We start from the raw sequence: 19,462 nt of genomic DNA, 5'->3' as shown, positions 1-19,462 counted from the left end.
CTGTCATGCAGTCTTCCCAGCAGTTTCATCCCTTATGGTAAAATCCAGGCAGACATTTTGGACACAAGGGCACTGATCTTCACAGATCCCCCTCCCCTGCGGCCTAAGATTCCAAGCTTCTTAAGTTTGCAGCACACAACCACCCTCTAGGAGGCAGGATCCAACATTTTCTCCTACGGTCGCAGTCAATCGTATTCGAAGATTTGGTCCTCCATGTCATCCATCAGGGATTTGCCCTTCCATTGCTTTCTGTCCCACATCAGAGCAGATCACAGATGTGCATCTCTCCAGCTTACTGGAAGAGGTGCAAGCTCTACTGTCCAAAGTGACCATCGAGAGGCTTGTAGGTGCAGCCATGGGTTATTACTACTTCTATTTCCTTGTGCTGAAGAAGGATGGAGGCCTTTGTTCTGTGTCGATTCTTTAACCCTGGAGGCCTTCCTGCAAAACAACATATTTAAAAGGCTCACAATGGCCTAATTTCTATCTGCCTTGGAGCTGGGCGACTGGATGCTATCCATGGACCTGCAGGATGCATACTTTCATGTGTGTGTGCCATAGACTTTATCAGAGGTTCAAGGTAGGCCAGGAGCATCATCAATTTGCCATGCTCCAAGTTCGCCTCACTAGTGCCCATTAGTTGTGGCACACCTTTGGAGGTTGGGGCTGTCACTTTTCCCCCTACCTCAACTACTGGTTGTGGAGGGTGGACTCCTCCGTCCAATGTAGGCTACCTCCAGATGACTGTTAACCTCCCAACATTGTTGGGGTTCAGTCAACGTGCTAAAGTCACAACAGACTCCTTTGCAACGCCTTGCTTTCATTCGAAACATCTGGGTTATGGTGCAGTTAAAGACCTTCCCTTTGTCACAACAAGCAAGGGCAGTTTAGCTATGATCTTGATATTTCAGCTGCAGTCGTGGAACTCACTGAATGGCTTTTAGGCTTCTTTGCCGCTTGGCTTGCTGCATCATGCTCATCGACTAGACCAGGTGTCATATGTGGGCTCCTTTAGTGGAACCTGAATTCTCAGTAGGCCCTGCACCAAGGGAATCTGTTGGATTCCATCCTAATTTCGGAGTAGACTGCAAAAGATCAGCTACGGTGGCTGGTCGATAGCAGGATAGCAGGTGGTCTAGCTACAGACCCCTCCCCTTTCCCATCTAGAGCTAACAGTGGTGACTGATTCGTTGCTGCTGGGTCAGGGATGTCATCTGGGAGAGTTGGAGATCAGAGGACTCTTAGGTGGACACCTGCTTCCTCTTCAAGCTGTTGGAATTGCTGGCCATTCACCTGATGATTTTCCTGTCATCCTTCAAGGGGAGACTGTTGCAGGTCGTCATGGACAGCACCAGTGCTATGTGGGACTACACCAAGCAGGGTGCTATTTGTGTTTGTGTGTGGAGGGGCTGATTTTTGTGCCAAGAGGCTCTTCGCCACTGGAGTTGCCAGGGACATCAGGGCATTTCCATGGTCATGAACCTCCTGGACGGACCATCAAACACCGGGGCAAATGAGATCAGACGACTGCCCCAGGCAGATGTGGAATGGCTGTTGCACCCAAATGTGGCACAGGACGTCTTCCAGCAGTAAAGAATACCCTGGCTGGATCTTTTTGCCACAGTCTAACATGAAGTGTCAAAACTTCTGCACTTTGGAGTGCCAAGTAATGCTCTCTCTGAGATACGTTCGGGCTAGGGTAGAGCATTGGAAACCTGTATTCCTTTCTGCCCCTTCCTCTTTTGCACCGTGTTTTGAAGATCAGGAACGACTGGGCCAAGGCCAACCTATTGTCACTGGGATGGGCCTCCAGGTTGGGCCAGGAGAGTGTGGTACTGTAACTTCTGGGATTGAGCATTTTTCCTCCCTTCAGGCTGCCGCTTCAGGAGGTACTTTTATCACAGCAGTAAGGTAGTGTTCTGCACAAGGGCCCACAAAATTGACACCTCCATTTGTGAAAATTGAGCAGCAGTAGCTGACTGAGGTTGTGAATGTTATAAAATGTGGCCATGTGTGTGTTCACAGCACACATCAGTTGCAAGTCCACCTGTTAAATGTCTTATTGTTTTGTAAAGCAAGGACTTTAAGTGGATACATTAATGGTTGATTATCAGCCTATTTGTGTTTGTTGAATCCTCTGTTTTTGTTTATATCGCTATTTGTGATGTGTTGAAAAGATTTAACACATTTTCCCCGCTAAACACTTTGATACCACAATGGGAGCCTGTTTTGTTGAATTTTTAATGGAACTGAGGATCGGATGGAGAGAAGAGCAAAATCATGTCTTGAAGTGAAAAGTCTGGGTTCAGGGGGCTTTCACAAACTGATGGTATAACAGTTTGCAGAACAATTGATGATCACTCCCACTGTTCCCTCTCTGGCTGCCCTTCTGGCAGAGGTGAGGGTTCTGTTTCTGGCGGACTGAATTTACTATGTGGTCAAGTCCTGCCCCATAGAATACAAACCCTGCTACATAGAGTTCAAACACTTCTACATAAACCATCCAGAGCGGGATTTCCTAGACTAACTTTACAGTTTACTGCTGCGGTCAACCCAGGCTCACTAAGAGCCTCAGAAGGCCTGGGCTAGTTAAGTGGCCTCTTAAATCATGCCTTGATCCTTGGGGAACCATCACGCACCAGAGGGTGTTATCATACCTGAGCATCAGTCAGGAGTACACTAATGGACAAGGATCCGAGAATCCCAGTAAAGATTGAGAAGACCTGGAAACGAGATTTGAGCTCTCAATGTAGGACTGTATCTTCCTTGTGCCTCCTTGTTTGAGCTGCAATCCTTGTGATCATGGTGAGGGGGGAAACTCGTAACTGAGAACAAGACCTTGGAATGAACTACATCTGACCAGGAAGTATAGGGAGCTACAGGGGAAAACTGAGACCGATATGGATTGTGACTGCCTATGATTGATGGATGGATGTAGTATCTATGGCAAGCTTCTGGTGAATTGTAGTTTTCTATTGCTGATCTCATTTCTGAGCTTCTTTAGACTGCTGGAGATGGAAATACAGAACCCTCTCCTCTGATCCTAACATAGAATGTGAGGTTTTCAGTAACCAAGGCTGTCTTTAGAATAATGTCTGTTGAAATTAAATGGATTCAGCATTGTTCTCCTCAAACTATGTAAGGACCATAATCTTATATTCTCTTTATTTTGGAAATACTGGCTTAGAAATGCAATGAAGGTGGAATATCTGCCAGATTTGAATTTGTTACAAAAAAGTCCTTCATATCCTTTAATATGTTTACTTTGGCCCATGTCTCCTGGTACCTATGCACGGAAAATATTGTTCAAACTGACCCACATTGCCCTAAGCTTCTTGTTAACTCAATAATAATTTGCTGTGAACTTGCTTTCCTCTAAAATGCCAAGTACACCTGGGTTCAAACATTGGAAAAAGGTTGAAAACTGTATACTGTTACATATGGGGATAGGTCGGCATAGGTTATGGCTGGAGGAGTGCTGAGCAGCGTCTTGATGGACCTTTCCAAAGTGAGCCCCATAACTGCTGTCATTACAAGAGTGTTTTAAAGAGGTTTCTTTTAAAAGACACATTCCTAACTGATTTTGCATCTAGCTTCATTCTGATGCTTAATCCTTCTTAAACTTTCTTTAGCCAATTGAGATAAGTAGGCTACACTGGATAATAGAAAGCAAAGGTATGTGCCTTAATTCATGTTTCATAGGACACTTTGTGTTTTTTTTTAATTATAAAGATTAAGGATTGAACTGCAGTAGCATACTAAACAACTGAATCTTTTAAATGATTTTAGCAATTCAATTCAATATTGATAAAGCAAATTTAGCCTTGAGCATTGATGCTTCTAATTTACTTTTGCATTTGCTAGCTAAAAACACTCTGGTTATCATTTTGCTGATGAAATTGTTCCCTTAGTTTCCATCTTTTTTGAATGTGCATTTGGGAAGAGTGTGGTGAACTCTTCACACAATCGCTAAACCTATTCCTATTCCTTGATTCCATTATTAAAATACTTTATTTGTGCATGCAAATGCATAGGGGAAGCCTGCGTTGAAGGTGGCCTTTAATTCTTTTGATTTACAGATTTATGTCTCACCACCAAATTATGTTGGTTCTTCCCAGAGTGGTTAGCATTAGTACCCAAGAACACCATAAAGATATATTTTCCTGTGTGTGGTGTAGTCAGTGTAAAATGGAACTAGAGCTGGGCACACCTTTTTCTGCTGGAGGATTTGTGGCTTGTGTCCTTTCCAGTCATGCAATGTTCAGTATGTAGTACTGAGTTAGTATGTACCACATTAACGCAAGAAGAATCCATTCCAATTCTATTAGGACTTAGTTTGCATAGTTATAATCTAATATGTATTGTGACTAAAGCAAGTGTGCTAGTCCACAGCAGAAGTGTATGCTGTGTTTTTAAAAGTTTGTGAAAAACTAGTTATGTTCTGCTTGAAGCATACAACACAAACAAGTATGTAGTTTTATATAGTCATAATGCAACTGCACTCTGAACCTGGTCAGTGTTAACCGGTCTATCAGGATCTGACTTATCGATTCAAACACAAAAGCATGAATGACTTGGTTAATTCAATTGTGCTGTTGGTGGGGTGTAAGTTTAGTTGCAATTCAGTCAGTTTGGTGCTTGGGCACTGTAAAGAAAAATTGAGCTTCTGTCTATATTGCATCAGGCATTGTTTAAAATCCAGGTAGATGTTCCAGTTATCTATTTTTTTTTTTTACCTGAACTGATCTGGATTACACTGTCTATTTTGCTGTTCTACTGTTAAGGTTTTTTTTGTTCTGATAGCAGAACTTTATTTTGGTTTATGTGAACTTTGATTTGAGGAAAATGTTTTAGGTGGTATACACAGGACGTCAAAGGACTTTAATTACAGCACTCAGTGTTTGTATTCTAGAAATTCGTGGCTTTTTTGGCGCATTGATTTTTCTGTATTTTTAGGTTTTGGTGCAAACACTGCTGGAACTGGTCTGTTTGGAAATAAACCTGCCACTGGAACTCTGGGAACCGGAATTGGAACAGGATTTGGAACAGGTAAACCTTCAACGCACACTTAATTGTGGTTTGCATGCAGTCTTCACTATGATTAGTGTGAAGCAGTATTTGTGGTGTTAACTAACGAACCTCCTTTGTTCTTGTGGCATTGCAACCTTTGTAATATGAATAGTTGTAGTTGCCATTACAGCCTTCCTTTTGTCTAGCGGAAGGTTTTCTTCACAGCAAACTTGGAATTAATTGGCTTTAGATGGCATAACTTCTATTGATGGATGTGGGTCAGAATTTGTCATCGGTGTCCCTGGCCAAGTGGGATCTTTTCTAAATATCTTGAAACTTATACTAATGCATGCAACCTGCACTACAAAGATGTTTCAGATTGCACCTTCATTATGTGAGCAAGTTGGTCATTTTTTTAAAGTTGCAAACAAGACTCACTTTTTAGTGAACTGACATGCTTCACATACTAAGTAGTTGGTATTGGCACATGGGACTTGTGTATTTTCATAGATAAGAATATCAATAGGCTACCCCTGTTCTTGTTTGAATTTAACTAATCTGCTGCATTATTCTAATTTTCCTGCAGCTCTTTCGGCAGGTCAGACATCTCTGTTTGGTAACTCACAACCCAAACTTGGTGGAACGTTGGGAACTGGAGCATTTGGAACTGGGGGATTCAACACAAACACCGGTCTTGGATTTGGAGCTCCTGCTGGCCAAATGGGTATGTGAACTGATGTTTTCTTACAAATGGTACCTCTGAATTTAACCCAGCTTGCTTTCCAAACTAGATCTTATCCTTCAACTAGTTTCTATTGTTGTATTAAAGATGTTGACTTAAGCTGTTGAGGATTTCAGGATGGGGTTGGTCTGTTTTTTAAAACTTTTATATAATTTTTATTAAAGCTATCAATGAACAATAGTTGGGACTACTTTAGCATGGGAATAGTAGGGGTTGCTTCAAGCCTGGACAATTTGCTACTCTTCCACCAATACTTTACCTTTTCTGCTTATCTGTATCTCCGGTTATCTTCCTAGTGCCCACACCATTCTCTCCAAATCCCCTACTCCTTCCCACTGTAGCTGACGTCCTTCACGCTTCTGTAGAAGAGGGAGTCCGTTATATTTAGTTGGATATCACAGTCCTGTGACCCAGTGTAGAATCTTTCACCCAACTCCTGAAAGTATAACAGCAACAGGAAATATGCTTACGTGTTTAAGAAAAACTCTAGCAAATCAGCCCTGGAACTTATGGGGGAAGATCTTCCATTATCCCCCCAAAATATTTCTTCTGGGGTGCCTTTTAAGAGGATTCTGTGCAGTATCCTCTGGAGTCTGATAAATAAGCATTTTTATACCCCTTTTTTGCTCCATTTAAGAGCCTTCTCCTTCGTGTATTTTTGCAACCTCTGTAACATTTATTCTGCTTCTATTGGGGAAATGATCTACGAAATAACAATTTCCTTTTAGAAACCTCCTAAAACATATTTTTTAACTAGTATTTTGTTTTTGATCCATTACAAGGATATATGTTATACAGCATCTTGATAGCATAATTTGCTTAAATCCTGTTACATCACCCTATGCATGATTTGCTTCAATCAACAAGTCTAAGTAAAATTATAGTGTTGTTTTCCCATGGAGTTTATATCATTTTATAGTAAGGTTCTTTGAAAGTTTATCATGTAACTACTTGATGCTGTTCATCTTCCTCAGTATAAAGAGGAACTAGAATCTCGCATAACACATTGCCAAGAATGGCTCATGACATCCGACATAGATGTCGGATCCCCACCCAAGTCTTAGGTACTTTTCATATGTAATTTGAACAGAATCCAGAACTGCTCAAATTGATCATGATATGTATAATGACAGATAACTTCTCCATAGCCTAGAGATTCCACATTCTTCTCCGCAGGCTAATTAAAGGATTAGTTTCTAGACCTGGGCAGTTGCTAATCTAGCCACCAGAAAATGGTGGGAAATTAGCTTACCCATTAGTATGGTTAATTGATTTATATTGTTCTTGCCTGGATCCCCAGAAAGTATCACTAAAGTGTAGTGTAGGTCCTATATTCCCAATCGGCTCGGCGCATTGGAATAACATATCCTATAGAATTGACGTAGGAGTTAGGTCGACTAGGTCTCTATTGAATATATTAAACTTAATTGTGAGTGCCAGCTAGCTCACACTAGAAACTTTCTCGAATAAACAAGAAGGTATTAGTTTCTGACAACTTTGTTTCCCCAAGAATAAAAACGTATCTTCAGTCGTGGAAACAATAGATAGATATTTTACTCAGTCAATCGTGCATACTTCGTTTCATCGGAGTTGCAGAGAAATAGAGAGACTGGCGTTTTCAATAAAAGGTTTATTGAGCAGTCTTCTTTCTCATGCAGAGGAAATGAACTGCTACAATCGTAATACAGGCTGTAAAGTATAATGCGTACAGCGAGAAGAGTATTATAAAATAATACTGTAAAAGCATGGTATGGTTTCTAAGCCATAAAATACATACATAAATAACAATTGCTAAAAGTACTCAACTGGCGCTCCTAAAATACGTCTACCCCAATGTACCTAACCGAAGTCTAGTACGAGGGAAGAAGTATGGTGTAGTATAGGTTTATTTTCTTTTGCCAAGAATCTATCCAAGATTTCTTAGGGTCTAATCAGCTCTGTACCTTGGTTTTAGAATGAAGGAGGTCTGGTATCTCTCTGTCTCGGACTAGATTTCCCAACACCCCACGAGGGGAGCTTTGAAACACTGGAGCTGGATTCTCAGCGAGCTAAAAGGACAGCTTCTCTTTCAGTGCGTCAGCTGGAGGGTCGGCTTCCTTCGGCACTTGCTGTGGCGAGCTGCGTCGGGCAAGTAGATAGATGGGGGTAACCGACCCTTGTTTGTCGAAGCTACGGATATGCTCCTGGAACACTGCTGGTCTTGAATCAAAGCTTGATCTGCCGGATTGGGGGACCTTTATAGATAATTCTGACATTTGGGCATTTCAGGAAACCTGGGCCCTTGGGCCTATTTTTCGTGTTGGGTTTCTGAACTACTCTAGACCTGCAGTGAAGGGTGCAAGGGGTAGACCAGTGGGTGGTCTAGTCATCTGGGTACGCCAACATGCAGGTGTAACAGTGGAAGAGTTCCCATTGGATAACCCCGATATGTTAGCCATACGGGTAATCTCGTCTTCAGGACTGAATATGGTGATTGTAAATACCTACATGAGGGGTATCCAAGGGGGAAAATGTTCTCCTGCTGCGTTTATGTTGGACGGATTCCTAAGCTCTTTACCGGTGAATACAAACAGGGTGGTATTGGGGGATTTTAATACCTGTTTCGAACCTATGGGGTTGGATGATGGTATGCTCACCGAGGACGAGGATTCTTTGTGGGGTCTGGAACTACAACCCATCAAGAAATGGTCCCAATCAGCCATATTTTTGAAGGGTCTTTGTTTGAACCAGGGAATGCGTGCAGTAAATGGGCGTCTGAAGTCCGATAGGATGGGGGCAATGACTTTTGATAATGGTATATCTGGCTCTCGCATTGACTATATCCTGGTGAATGTGGAAATGTGCCCTAGTTTGCTGGATATGGTGGTAGTAAATAGAGTCGAGAGTGACCATCATCCCTTGGTTCTATCGATTAAGGAGCTTTTGCAGTGCCCACGGTGGCAGAGGTGTCCCTGCCACAGGTCCTATTGACCAACAATGAAAGAAGGGTTAGTTGGCCCAAAATAGCCCTGGATGAGGAGGTTCTGTTAAGGATTAGAACCATGTTGAGGGATACAATGACCCAAATCAGCGGGTTCAGTCAGGAGTCGGCCCTTCTGGATAATATTACATCACTACATAGTGATCTTTTTTTAAATCTCAAAACCTTCTTTATTAAATCTATTGCCCCTAGTAGGCATAAGCTGAAACCCTTAACTTGGTATGATAGCGCCTGCAGGGAATCACAAAGGGCGCTACATGCAGCCTTAAGATCAAGAGATCAGACCTTAATTCGCTGCTGCAGGGCCACTTATAAAGTTGTGCAGGCCACTTCCTAAGAAGAATTGGGACGAGATCCGTTGGAAGGAATTGTTGGAGGCTTGCCAGAGTAATAACATGACCAAATTCTGGCGGCAGCTTAAATGGGGCAATCGCCCACAGGACAGATCCCCCACAAATAGTGTAGAGCCAATGGAATGGGTTGAGTACTACGGGAATCAATTCAAAGAGAATGTTTCAAGTCCCGCTAATTTGACGCATTTTACTACCAACGAAGCTTTGGTTTTTACACCTACTGAAGTTAGGGCAGTGCTAAGGGTTATCCCGGGGGGTAAAGCACCAGGTCCTTACTGCATACCAGCTGACATGTTTAAGCAGGAACAGGACCTTTGGGGTCCCATATATTGTTCTCCTGGCCAATGCATTGGCAAGGGGTGCGAAAGTCCCTGAATCATGGCTTGGGGCGGAGATCTTCCCCATTTATAAGAAGGGTGACCGATCAGTAACGGCAAATTACCGACCCATAAGCCTCATTGATGCTGTACAAAAGATTGTGGCCCGCCTTTTTTTAGGTAGGATCCAGACCTGGATTTCTGACCATGATGTTTTAAGTCCTCTCCAGACGGGTTTTCCGCAACATATGGGGATCTTAGAGAAGTTTTTAGATTTATGTTAATATATTGGAAGGTGGTCCTTCTTGGGGGAGGCCTGTTTGCGGCATTCGTGGACCTCAGGTCAGCCTTCGACCTTGTACCCAGGATCAAGCTCTGGGAAGTTTTGCTGGATCTAGGCATGCCCAAAGAGCTGGTGGTGCTGCTGATCAATTTGCACACAAATACCTACGCCAAAGTAAGATGGGGTGGTCCAGGGGAAGTCACTGATAGTTTTAAAGTAGCTAAGGGGGTTAGACAAGGGTGCGTGTTGGCCCCCACGCTTTTTTCTTTGTTTATTAATGGGGTGACCAAGTATTTTTCTAACTACCCAACGGACGAGCCCACCCTTGCTGGAAGGAAAATTCCCCTCCTCATATTCGCGGACGACACGCTTATTATTTCTAAAACGAGGCAGGGATTGCAGTCCGCCCTGGCCCGTTTTGAGTGTTTCTGCAGCGAGCACGAGTTAGAGGTGAATGTCAGTAAGACCAAATTCATGGTTCTGCGAGGCCCCAAGGCTGTGAAGGCCAAGGTGTCAATGAGCGGCGCCATTTTGGATCAAACTGAGGTTTTTACATACCTGGGTGTCACATTAAGTGAGAATTTGAGCTGGAAACCTCAAATGGATCTTATGACCCTGAAACACGCGCAACTTGGGGGAGCCTTATTGAAGGAGTATGCAAAATCTCTCACCAAACCCATGGCACCGTTGGTTAAAATTTATGGTTCCAAGGTAATTCCTGCAACGATCTACGGTGCCGAACTGTGGGGGTATAGTGATTTATCCTCTTTGAGGGTGGCTCAGAATAGGTTCCTGAGAATGGCAACTGGTCTCCCACAATCGACACCCTGCTTACCCCTGCAGCTAGACCTAGGTGTCAAATCCATAGAGGATGAGGTACGGTATAGACCACTGGCGTTTTGGCGGCGCCTGTGGACTACACCGGAATTATCCTTGTTCGCTGAGGCCATTGACGATGTGAGGGGTCTTGAAGGGTCTTACAGGGTACCCTGGTTCAGTCACCTCAGGAGGCTCTTGAAAAATCTAAATTTGGAGGCATTATGGGTTGATCCAGCACACGCGACCTTTCCCTCAAAGAAGGCACTCAAAGATATTTACTGGCATTGGATCACAGAGGAGATCCGCTATGGTTGATGGTCCTACCATGACACTGGAATTTCTGGTTGTAAAAGATGTCCCTAAATATGAAGCCTATTGGGACTTAATCACCAAGCCAAAGGATCGCAAACTGTACCACCAACTACGAGTAGGCTCGTTACCTGTGCGGGGGCTTACGCACAGGTAAGTGAAGTAGTGTGGCTCACTGGTTAGAGGCGGCAGACCCGAGAGCAGAGGACGGCCCGGGACCAGGGTTCGATTCCCGGCGCGGCAGGTTTCTGGACCAGGGTCAGCGGACTCGATAATTCTCTCGCCTCGGTGCCCACTCTGATCAGCGATCACACTCGGCAACTCTGGGCATTAGCTTGCCTCATCTTCACTAACGGCCCCACCAGACCGCCGGGGATGCCTGGTCTCACCCTGGAGATACCCATTAAGGGACCATCTCTCAGGGAAGCCAGGAAGGGTTTCGCAGCGGTCGAAGCGCCTTGGGACCCTACGGGTAAGTAGTGCGCTATATAAATGCCAATACATTTACATTTACGCACTCTTGGACTACTGGTGGTAGTGATAAGTGTCCCTTCTGTGTAACAGCAGTGGAAAATATTGAACATCTTTTTTTCTGCTGCCCTATATATTTGTTACCCAGGAAAGTTTGGCTTTTACCAGTCTGTCGGTTACTAGGCACCAGCTCTGCTCTTGCAGCGTTTAGGATACTTAAAACTGATACTTCCCCCTCCATCGCTATTGGTGTAGCAAAATTTGTGAGTTGGGCGTGGTCAATCCGAACCCGTAACCTTGGCAAATGATGTTTTTATTGTATAGTTTTTATGACTATTTGTTTAAAGTAGCACTGTTTTTATGTAGCAAGGGGTCTTCTCGTTCATCAATGTCTAAAAATGTAATACTTTTTTTAACTTGCTTTTAAATGAAATGTATTTATTATCTTATATGCAAAATGAATCGTTTTTTAAAAATATATATGTATTTGTCTTTTATGATGTGAAACGAATAAAGACCTCTTGACTGATAGTCGAGCTGCTCCGAACCACTGTGTGTTTGCTAGGGCAAGTGTAGGCATATTTCTACCTTGAAGGTGCCTGGTTTGACGTAAAGTCGGGCATAATAACATCAGCAAAGAACCCCAAGGGAATGGTAGTTCTTTGAAAACTCCATGATTTAGGACAAATCAACATTCAAGCAAGGGGATGTCCCTGACTCCTGAAGTAGAGTTTTCCAAGAAATTGTGGTTTTTCGGAACTAGTGGAAGTATCCATGCCTGTATTTAGACTGCATGGGCTATGTCTAAATATGGTTATAATTTCTATGCCTATATAAGGGTAATGTAAGTTATACCTATATAAGGGCATTAATCTGGAAAATTACACTAGGGTCCTAAAACGCTATACAACAAAAGGATGTAGTGGTAAGGTGATACCTGTTAAAGTTCTAATCTGGGACACTGCCTCCGTCTAAATAGTTTGTATATGAATGCAGGACCACCATGTATGAAGTAGTGTGCCCTTCTCGCCACAGTCTTCCGAGACACATCCTTCAATCAAGAAGGGGACTGATACCACCTTTTCATAATTTTATATGAATTTTCTTAATGCTGTATGCCCTAGACCAAATTTTAGACCATAAGTTGCATCAGTTTCACTAGGTCTCTCCTTCAGTTCACTGCATGTTTATTTGTGTTATCTGTTGGTCGCTTATAGGTCGCTTATTTATCACAAAAGCCATGCTATGCACCTCTGTCTTGGTTTACAGGAATGACTAGACCTAAGTAGTTCTTTTTCCTGCCTGCCTGTTCTCACACCTCTCTAATTGTTTGATCGGTGCAATAATTGGCTTAATCGATAGTTCTACTCCTGTGTTAGGCTCATTATATTGGTTTCCTTGCTTGTACAAAGTTCCCCAACACAAAGATTACCTAACATTGGATTATACAGATTCCATTTTTTAAAGCCCTTGATCCAGAAGTTGAGGCTGAAATCTAGGTTTGCGTACAGTTGGAATCACTGGTGAGGGGAAGGATGTGGACCCTTTCTTCCTTTCTCATACTGGTAATCCTGTAGGACTGATGATGATTGTGAAAGACTTTGAGAACTGGATCTACGTTTCACCTTTAGCCATAGTTTCCCCCCATATGTTGTGATTCATATCCAAGGCTGGGCGAATTAGGGATGCTTGTATGTAAGTCCTCATATTTAGAAGTCCCAATCCTCTATCCTCAGTAGCTTGACATGTAGTCCTAGTGAATAGGTGTTCCATTATCCACAAAAAGACAACAGTAGTTTCTCCTAAAGTCTGTTAAATACTGCTTTTGGGAACTTGAGTGGTATTGTCTAAGCTTTGTATAGTAAGCAAGCAAACAAATGATGGACGGAATGCAAACAATGCAAACCTTCTCCCCCAGTCAAAAGATATGGGTTAAATCCATCATTCTTTTGCCCACTACGCCACCCCAGTTAGGGACCCAGCCATATGCAAATCATTCTTGACCCTGTGCCTCATGGGAACAGTCCAGACCGAACTGCCAGGCCTAAGTGGGATGGGTATTCCCAGACATGGGTCTCTTGCTCACTGTGCCACTGGATTCAAGCTAGCCTGGCTGATAAAGGGTAATACCCAGAAACCGGTCCCAGGATGCTTGTTTCTGATCCAGGGAGGACCTGGCTTGGCTGTTCGGTCTGGACTCGCCCCATGAGGCACAGGGTCAAGACTGATTTGCATATAGCTGTGTCTGACCTGGGTTGGCAAAGTGAGCTAAAGAATGATGGATTCAACCCAGATCTGTGACTGGGGGTGAGTGTCTGAAAAGTTTTAGCGCTCCGTCCATCTCCTTGTTTGCTTTGTTAGCCCTTAGTTGGCAGGGTATGCCCAGACGTGGGTCCCTTGCTCACTTTGCCATTGGATTCAAGCTGGCCTGGCTGATGAGGGCTGTTAGCCCAAAACCGGTCCCAGGATGCTTGTTTCCAGTCCAGGAAAGAACTGGCTTGGCATTTTGAGCTGGAACTGTTCCCATGAGGCACAGGGTCAAGCCTGACCTACATATAGCTGTGTTGGGCCCTCAGTTGCTTCCACATTCTACACATGCTTTGAAAGATCTTCAAATGGTTGCCTAAAAATACCCACAGCCAAAGAGGAGCACAGCGAACTGTAAATGCTTATGGTCTGTGTTACTAAACTGAAGGGTCTAGGGCCTTTCTAGTCTACCTTGCATTGCTTTTGTAAGGTACCGTGTGACTCCCATCTTGATGACCGTGAATGATTCAAGCATATGAATCTATTAAACATTCCAATACTGGCTAACTACCGTTACAGGTAAGTAACTTATTTTCTTTCTTTACCTCGTTAACACTTTCTGATGGATATTCTATCTAACTGCAACTTTCTCAATTCCTTGCCACCTCCCAGCTGTGTGGAGTGGCCTCTTTTTAACATTTAAAAAAGGTTCTAAATTAGTAATTGGCACACAGGTACCAACAATTGTTCAGGTTTTGTGTCCGAGGACACGAAGGGGTAGAAATAAACTAATGAACACAGGTGAAGTGCTTACATTTGGCAATGTGCTGTCCCTTCTGGGGCAAAGCGAAGTGGAAATCTGCAGTATCCACCAGAAAGTGTTACCAAAGGTAAGTAACTTGTTCTTCGGGAAAGGAGGAATAATTAAATCCTCCTACCATTAACTTTCCCATTTATCATTTGAAAATCTTCAATAGATTTTTTTGTGAAAACTGTGGCAATTACTGATACATACCTCTATTTTGCCATGCATCTAGGTTTGACTGATCCAAATGCTGCAGCTGCGCAGCAGGCTGTTCTACAGCAACAGATAAATACGCTGGCCTACTCACCATTTGGTGACTCGCCTCTGTTCAGAAATCCTATGTCTGATCCAAAGAAAAAGGAGGAGGTGAGCATGGTATTCATGTAATTTTTGTAACTAGTTATATAATTACTTGCATGGTTTTTAAAATTAAATTAACAAAACATTTTTGTAACAAAACAATTATATCTATTTTAAAATTTAGGAATGTAAGTGTTTTTTCCCTACAAGTTCACAAAAGTTATTGATTATTATTTCTTTTTGTTTATAATTTGTTGAGAAATTTGGAACATAGGTGTTTTTTTTAGGTGTTCTGCCAAAATCAATGTGTGTGTATAATAGTAATTTAACTGATTTCACCTATGAGGCAGAGAAATTCCTAATCTCCCTTTTGCTGCTTATAAGTATAATTTAGTAATGACTGTTGGCATGGTATTTAATTTTGCATGCAAAAACAACTGTTGATGGACAGAATGCAGAACAATGTCATACATTCACCCCAGTACTGAGATCTGGGCCTAAATCCATGAGTTGTTTAGCACTCCACACCACCCCAGTTCAGACATGGCCATGTGCAAATCAGCCTTGACCCTGTGCCTCATGGGAACAGTCCAGCCCGAACTGCCAAGCCACGTCTTTTCTGGACCGGAATCAAGCATCCTAGGACCAGTTTAATTTTGCATGCAATCATTTTATGAATGCATAATTTTATGGGGGACCTTTAGTGCCTGTGTTCTTGAGGAAGAGTTGCTATGGTTGACGAAGCTCTGCGGGGAGGATGTGTGAGCGATAAGATTTTAGAGTCTACTTGCATCTTTTAAGTATAACACTGGAAGCTCGTTATTCTACTTTCTTGATTAATATGAAAGTTTGGTAGAAAGGCTGGAGGTGTGTGGAGAACCACCCGAACTTTGAGGAAACAGAAGTAAGGAATATATGCAGTGCACTTTTCTACACGGGTTAAAAGTGATAAGGTACATTTTAAAGTCTGATAAACCATTATAACTAAAGTGATCCAGTCTCAAACTGGATCGTGCTTATGTAATAAGCTAAAGGCATATTGAGGTTCTAATTCGTGGTTGATTTGTGAAGCAGTCCAAAATAAAACCTATACATTGTATCTCAGATTGTCTGCCTATTCCTGACAGATAGATTAAGAAGAATGCATCTGGCTGCCTCAATTGTGCCTCAAGTCTTTTGAAATGATATTGCCAAAGTTTAGGTTCACAAATGGAACCAGTGTCTCTAGGTACTCTTCTATCCACCACATACCAGGCCGGCCTTCACTGGGTCTAAGATAGAGGAATAAGTGATAATTGAGGATTTTAACTTCTTGGTTTCTTTCCTTAGCAACTGAATGCACACCCAGCTGTCCTTTACACCCATTTTTCATCCAGTAGTGTTTTGGACAGCTGACAAGCACGGGTAATCCCAGCGACCAGAATAATCTGACAAACGTCTGACATTGCCAAAATGGCAAATGTGAAGAATCTGTGTGCATTGGTGGCATTTGCATTCAGCTCAGTCACTTGTGGGGGCGGCGTCTATTTCCTCATACAGCATAGTGGAGCATGAGAGCACTGCTATGAAAACACTGCTTAATGCTGTCTGGTGCCTAGTGTGTTCTAAAGGGGAGGACTCAGCAGCTACAGTACCTGCCATAAAGAGTGTTACCCGAAGGTAAGTAACTTATGTGTTATTGCTCTTCTGATATATTTTAGTTAAGGTAAACTCTGTTTTCGTGCGGCCTGTACTTCAACTGCGTATAGGCTTGGAGACCAATAGGTGTTATCCACTTAGTCAGATTCCTCGTCTGATGAATCCTGGATTTTAGGTCTTCGTCTTGTACCTGTAATTCCAGGGAGGAGGGTCCATGAGGAATGTTCAGGAGGCCTAAAACATTTGTGATAGTTGAGGATTGGCAGGTCCATTAATTCTGCTGTACAGGCTTTACAAATATCGCTATTCAGTAGTTTCATGACTTGGCCATAATGCACATGTTACAGGTACTTGCTGCATGCCTGGGACACACTTCGCTGTTAAAGTACATTTACTGCTACTTACTGGAGGAGGAAATGCTTGTCCGTACATATAGTGTATTCGAAACTCGACCACAAGCATTTTGACTGACTTGATAATGTAAAGTAAGATTACAAATTCCATTGTTTGCCAGTTAACTGAAACATGACTATCAAAATGGTTTTCACCAGAAAATGAATGCATGGGGAGAGTGATGGTTATGGCAATTGTCCTGGGGAATTCCAACTTTTTAGTTCCTTAAAGTGAACATTAAAGCCATAGATCAATTTGCTCATGTCACCTTTCCCAGAATCCATTTTCACTGTAGCAGGGCTGGTGGTACGTTTGGCTAACATGCAGTTCACTAGCTACTTAGGTCAGTAATAATTTCCATTTGGGACCACCGAAGATATTACTCCAAGGATTCAAATGAATTGTTACATTAAACCCGACTTGTTGCTGAGCTTGTAATTAATGTAACTTTTAATAGAAAAGTGACTTCAGGAAGTCACTACTTTGTTGCCCAGACCTCCAATAGCCTTTTCTCTCTATCTGCAGCAATTGGCTTCAGAAACTGCATGCTGCCCCCATTCTTGTAAGTGTGAAGCCATTCCAGGAACAGGGAATGTAGGAAGCTGGCTCCTTATATTGTATACCAAAAAGTTATACTCTGCCAGGAGTCCAGGTTTTCCTTTCAGTGGTACAAAAGGGGGTGGTGATGGACGGAGCATCTGAATCAATCAAACACTCACACCCAGTCAAAAGATCTGGGTTTAATCCATCACCGTTCTTTAGCCCACTCTGCCACCCCAGTTCAGACATGGCTATATGCAAATCAGTCTGACCCTGTGCCTCATGGGAACAGTCCAGCCCGAACTGCCAAGCCATGTCTTCCCTGGACCCGAACAGTGGACAGGGGCTTGCTCTTGCAATCCCAAGGCGCTATTCTACGGGGTAGTGTGGTTGCGCAGCCTCAGGCTTATCAGAGAAGAGTGTTAGACATCTGCAAATACACAATAGTCAATAAATGAGGCACCCAATTCCATAAGGAGATCCACACCAATTTATAACAAGCATTTGCAATGCATTAGGTCTCGCATTAGTGATGGGTTGCGCTATTGGCGTTGCAAATACAAATGCAACACCTAATCTTCAAACTTTCAGTAATGTGTTTTTTGACGCACATTTTGTCGTCCATTCCTGCCTAAGTAGAGTGGCTATGTATACTTTATGTATGTACCAAGTAAAGAGTGTCTGGCTAATTTTAAAGTTAGATAGCAGTAAAAGACAGGTTCCAACACCTTCATTCAGTCAAAGAAAAAATGACGTTCTGTTCAGCACTACTAAGTGCTGTAGTAAAATTACTGAACATTTCTTGTGGCTTGCAGCACCCTAAAAAACAACAACTTTACTGCGCCTTTTATCTGAAAGAGACACGTTAGTGATAGATTCCTTACCTTAGAATATCCCCATGCGTCAGACTGGATCCGGATATTTTTGCGTAGCAGTACCCTTGTGCGTTGGTAGGCGTCGTCTGCGGCTCCGCGTCAGTCGTCAGCGTCGTGGGCGCCGCAATGACGTCGTCGGAGTACTTGCACGCCGCCTCCACGTGCTGACGTCAATTCTTCTTTTTTCCACGCCAACCAGCGCAGATCTGGAATAAGCAGTAACCCTTAGTCAATTTTTGACTAACTTTTTGGATAATTTTTGATCATTTCTCGACGTCTTATGACCGCACTGTGTCGGTCACGGATCCTCACCACCTGTACCTAACTTGTCTAGGCGTCGACCACGACAACAAGGCCTGCTCCGACTGCCGGGCCCTCTCTTCGAAAGCCAGGCCGGAGCGGTCCCGCAGGCGACTCAAACTCCGGCAGTCGGCCTGCGCCGCGAGAGGTCCCGATCCCACGGGAGGTCGCGGGCTCAGAGCCACCACAGTTCCGAGAGTCGGCACCACTCCTCCGGGTCGAAGTCGTCGTCAGGTAAGAAACACAAGAAGTTGAAGACGCGTCATCGCTCTTCTGACCCCTCCCCCCCCTCGCCCGACGCTCGCGCGATGCGTCCGGGGGGGCAGGGTGACACCACACATGCGGCTCTGTCGGAGTCGCGGGCGCTGCGTCCAGCTCCACACCCTCCAGTCCCTGGGCGAGACGCAACGCCGGAGGAGATAGTGCTTCCTCATGGCCATGAGGTCCCTCTCTCCTCCGACGGGCTCCGCGAGGCCTTCGGGCCCAGCGGACCAGTCTGGGGCCCCTAGCGGGTCGGGGGCTTTGGCCCGACGCCGTCGAGTGCTTCGGCCCCGACGCCGCCAGCGCCTTTGGGCCCGGCGCCGCAGGACCCCACTGGACCTGCTTTGGGATCTGGGTCGTCGCCAGTGGACCTTACGACCCCCCCGGCGTCGGTCCATCAGGTGTCGCCTCCGGCGCCGTCCTCGGGCGGCGCTGTCCCCGATGACTCCTTCGCTCTGGTTCCGACGTCGGAACGGCGCCGCTGGGCACCGCTTTCGATGGCGCTTGGAGAGTTTTACTTCAATGAACCGGCCCCATTAATTGAAAACCCTGAGTATCAGGAGATGAGGAGGATTGGGAGGGGTCTGAGGACCCTCTGACCCGAGAGTGTCAGTCTCTAGAGAACTGGACAGGTGACCTTGGGGATGCCAGTGGTCTGGACACCTCTCCAGACACTGGTTTTGTCTCCCCTATTACCGCCAAGGCCTTGGGCCTTGAGGTCCCCGTCGCGGCCTTGAGGACTAACCTCCTCACTGAGGTCCTTAAACCGCAGTCAAGCTCGGCCGAGCCTCTGCTGCCCTTTAATGAGGCCTTGACCGA

General features: G+C 44.1%; 1 protein-coding gene across 2 annotated transcripts in view; it reads left to right on the top strand.

The window, feature by feature from the left end:
* Positions 1 to 19,462, top strand: part of NUP98 (nucleoporin 98 and 96 precursor) — a 944,939-nt gene that overhangs the window by 351,617 nt on the left and 573,860 nt on the right. For both annotated transcript variants that reach the window (XM_086933760.1, XM_086933759.1), the window contains exons 11-13: positions 4,957 to 5,049; positions 5,597 to 5,734; positions 14,569 to 14,702. In XM_086933760.1, coding sequence (XP_086789886.1) covers positions 4,957 to 5,049; positions 5,597 to 5,734; positions 14,569 to 14,702 — 365 coding nt within the window. The remainder of the gene's footprint in view (positions 1 to 4,956; positions 5,050 to 5,596; positions 5,735 to 14,568; positions 14,703 to 19,462) is intronic.

Source organism: Lissotriton vulgaris, chromosome 8 (assembly GCF_964263255.1).
Source record: "Lissotriton vulgaris chromosome 8, aLisVul1.2, whole genome shotgun sequence".
Lineage (NCBI taxonomy): Eukaryota > Metazoa > Chordata > Amphibia > Caudata > Salamandridae > Lissotriton > Lissotriton vulgaris.
The sequence above is the reverse complement of the archived record's forward strand: the minus strand, read 5'-3'. Positions and strand labels throughout refer to the sequence as shown.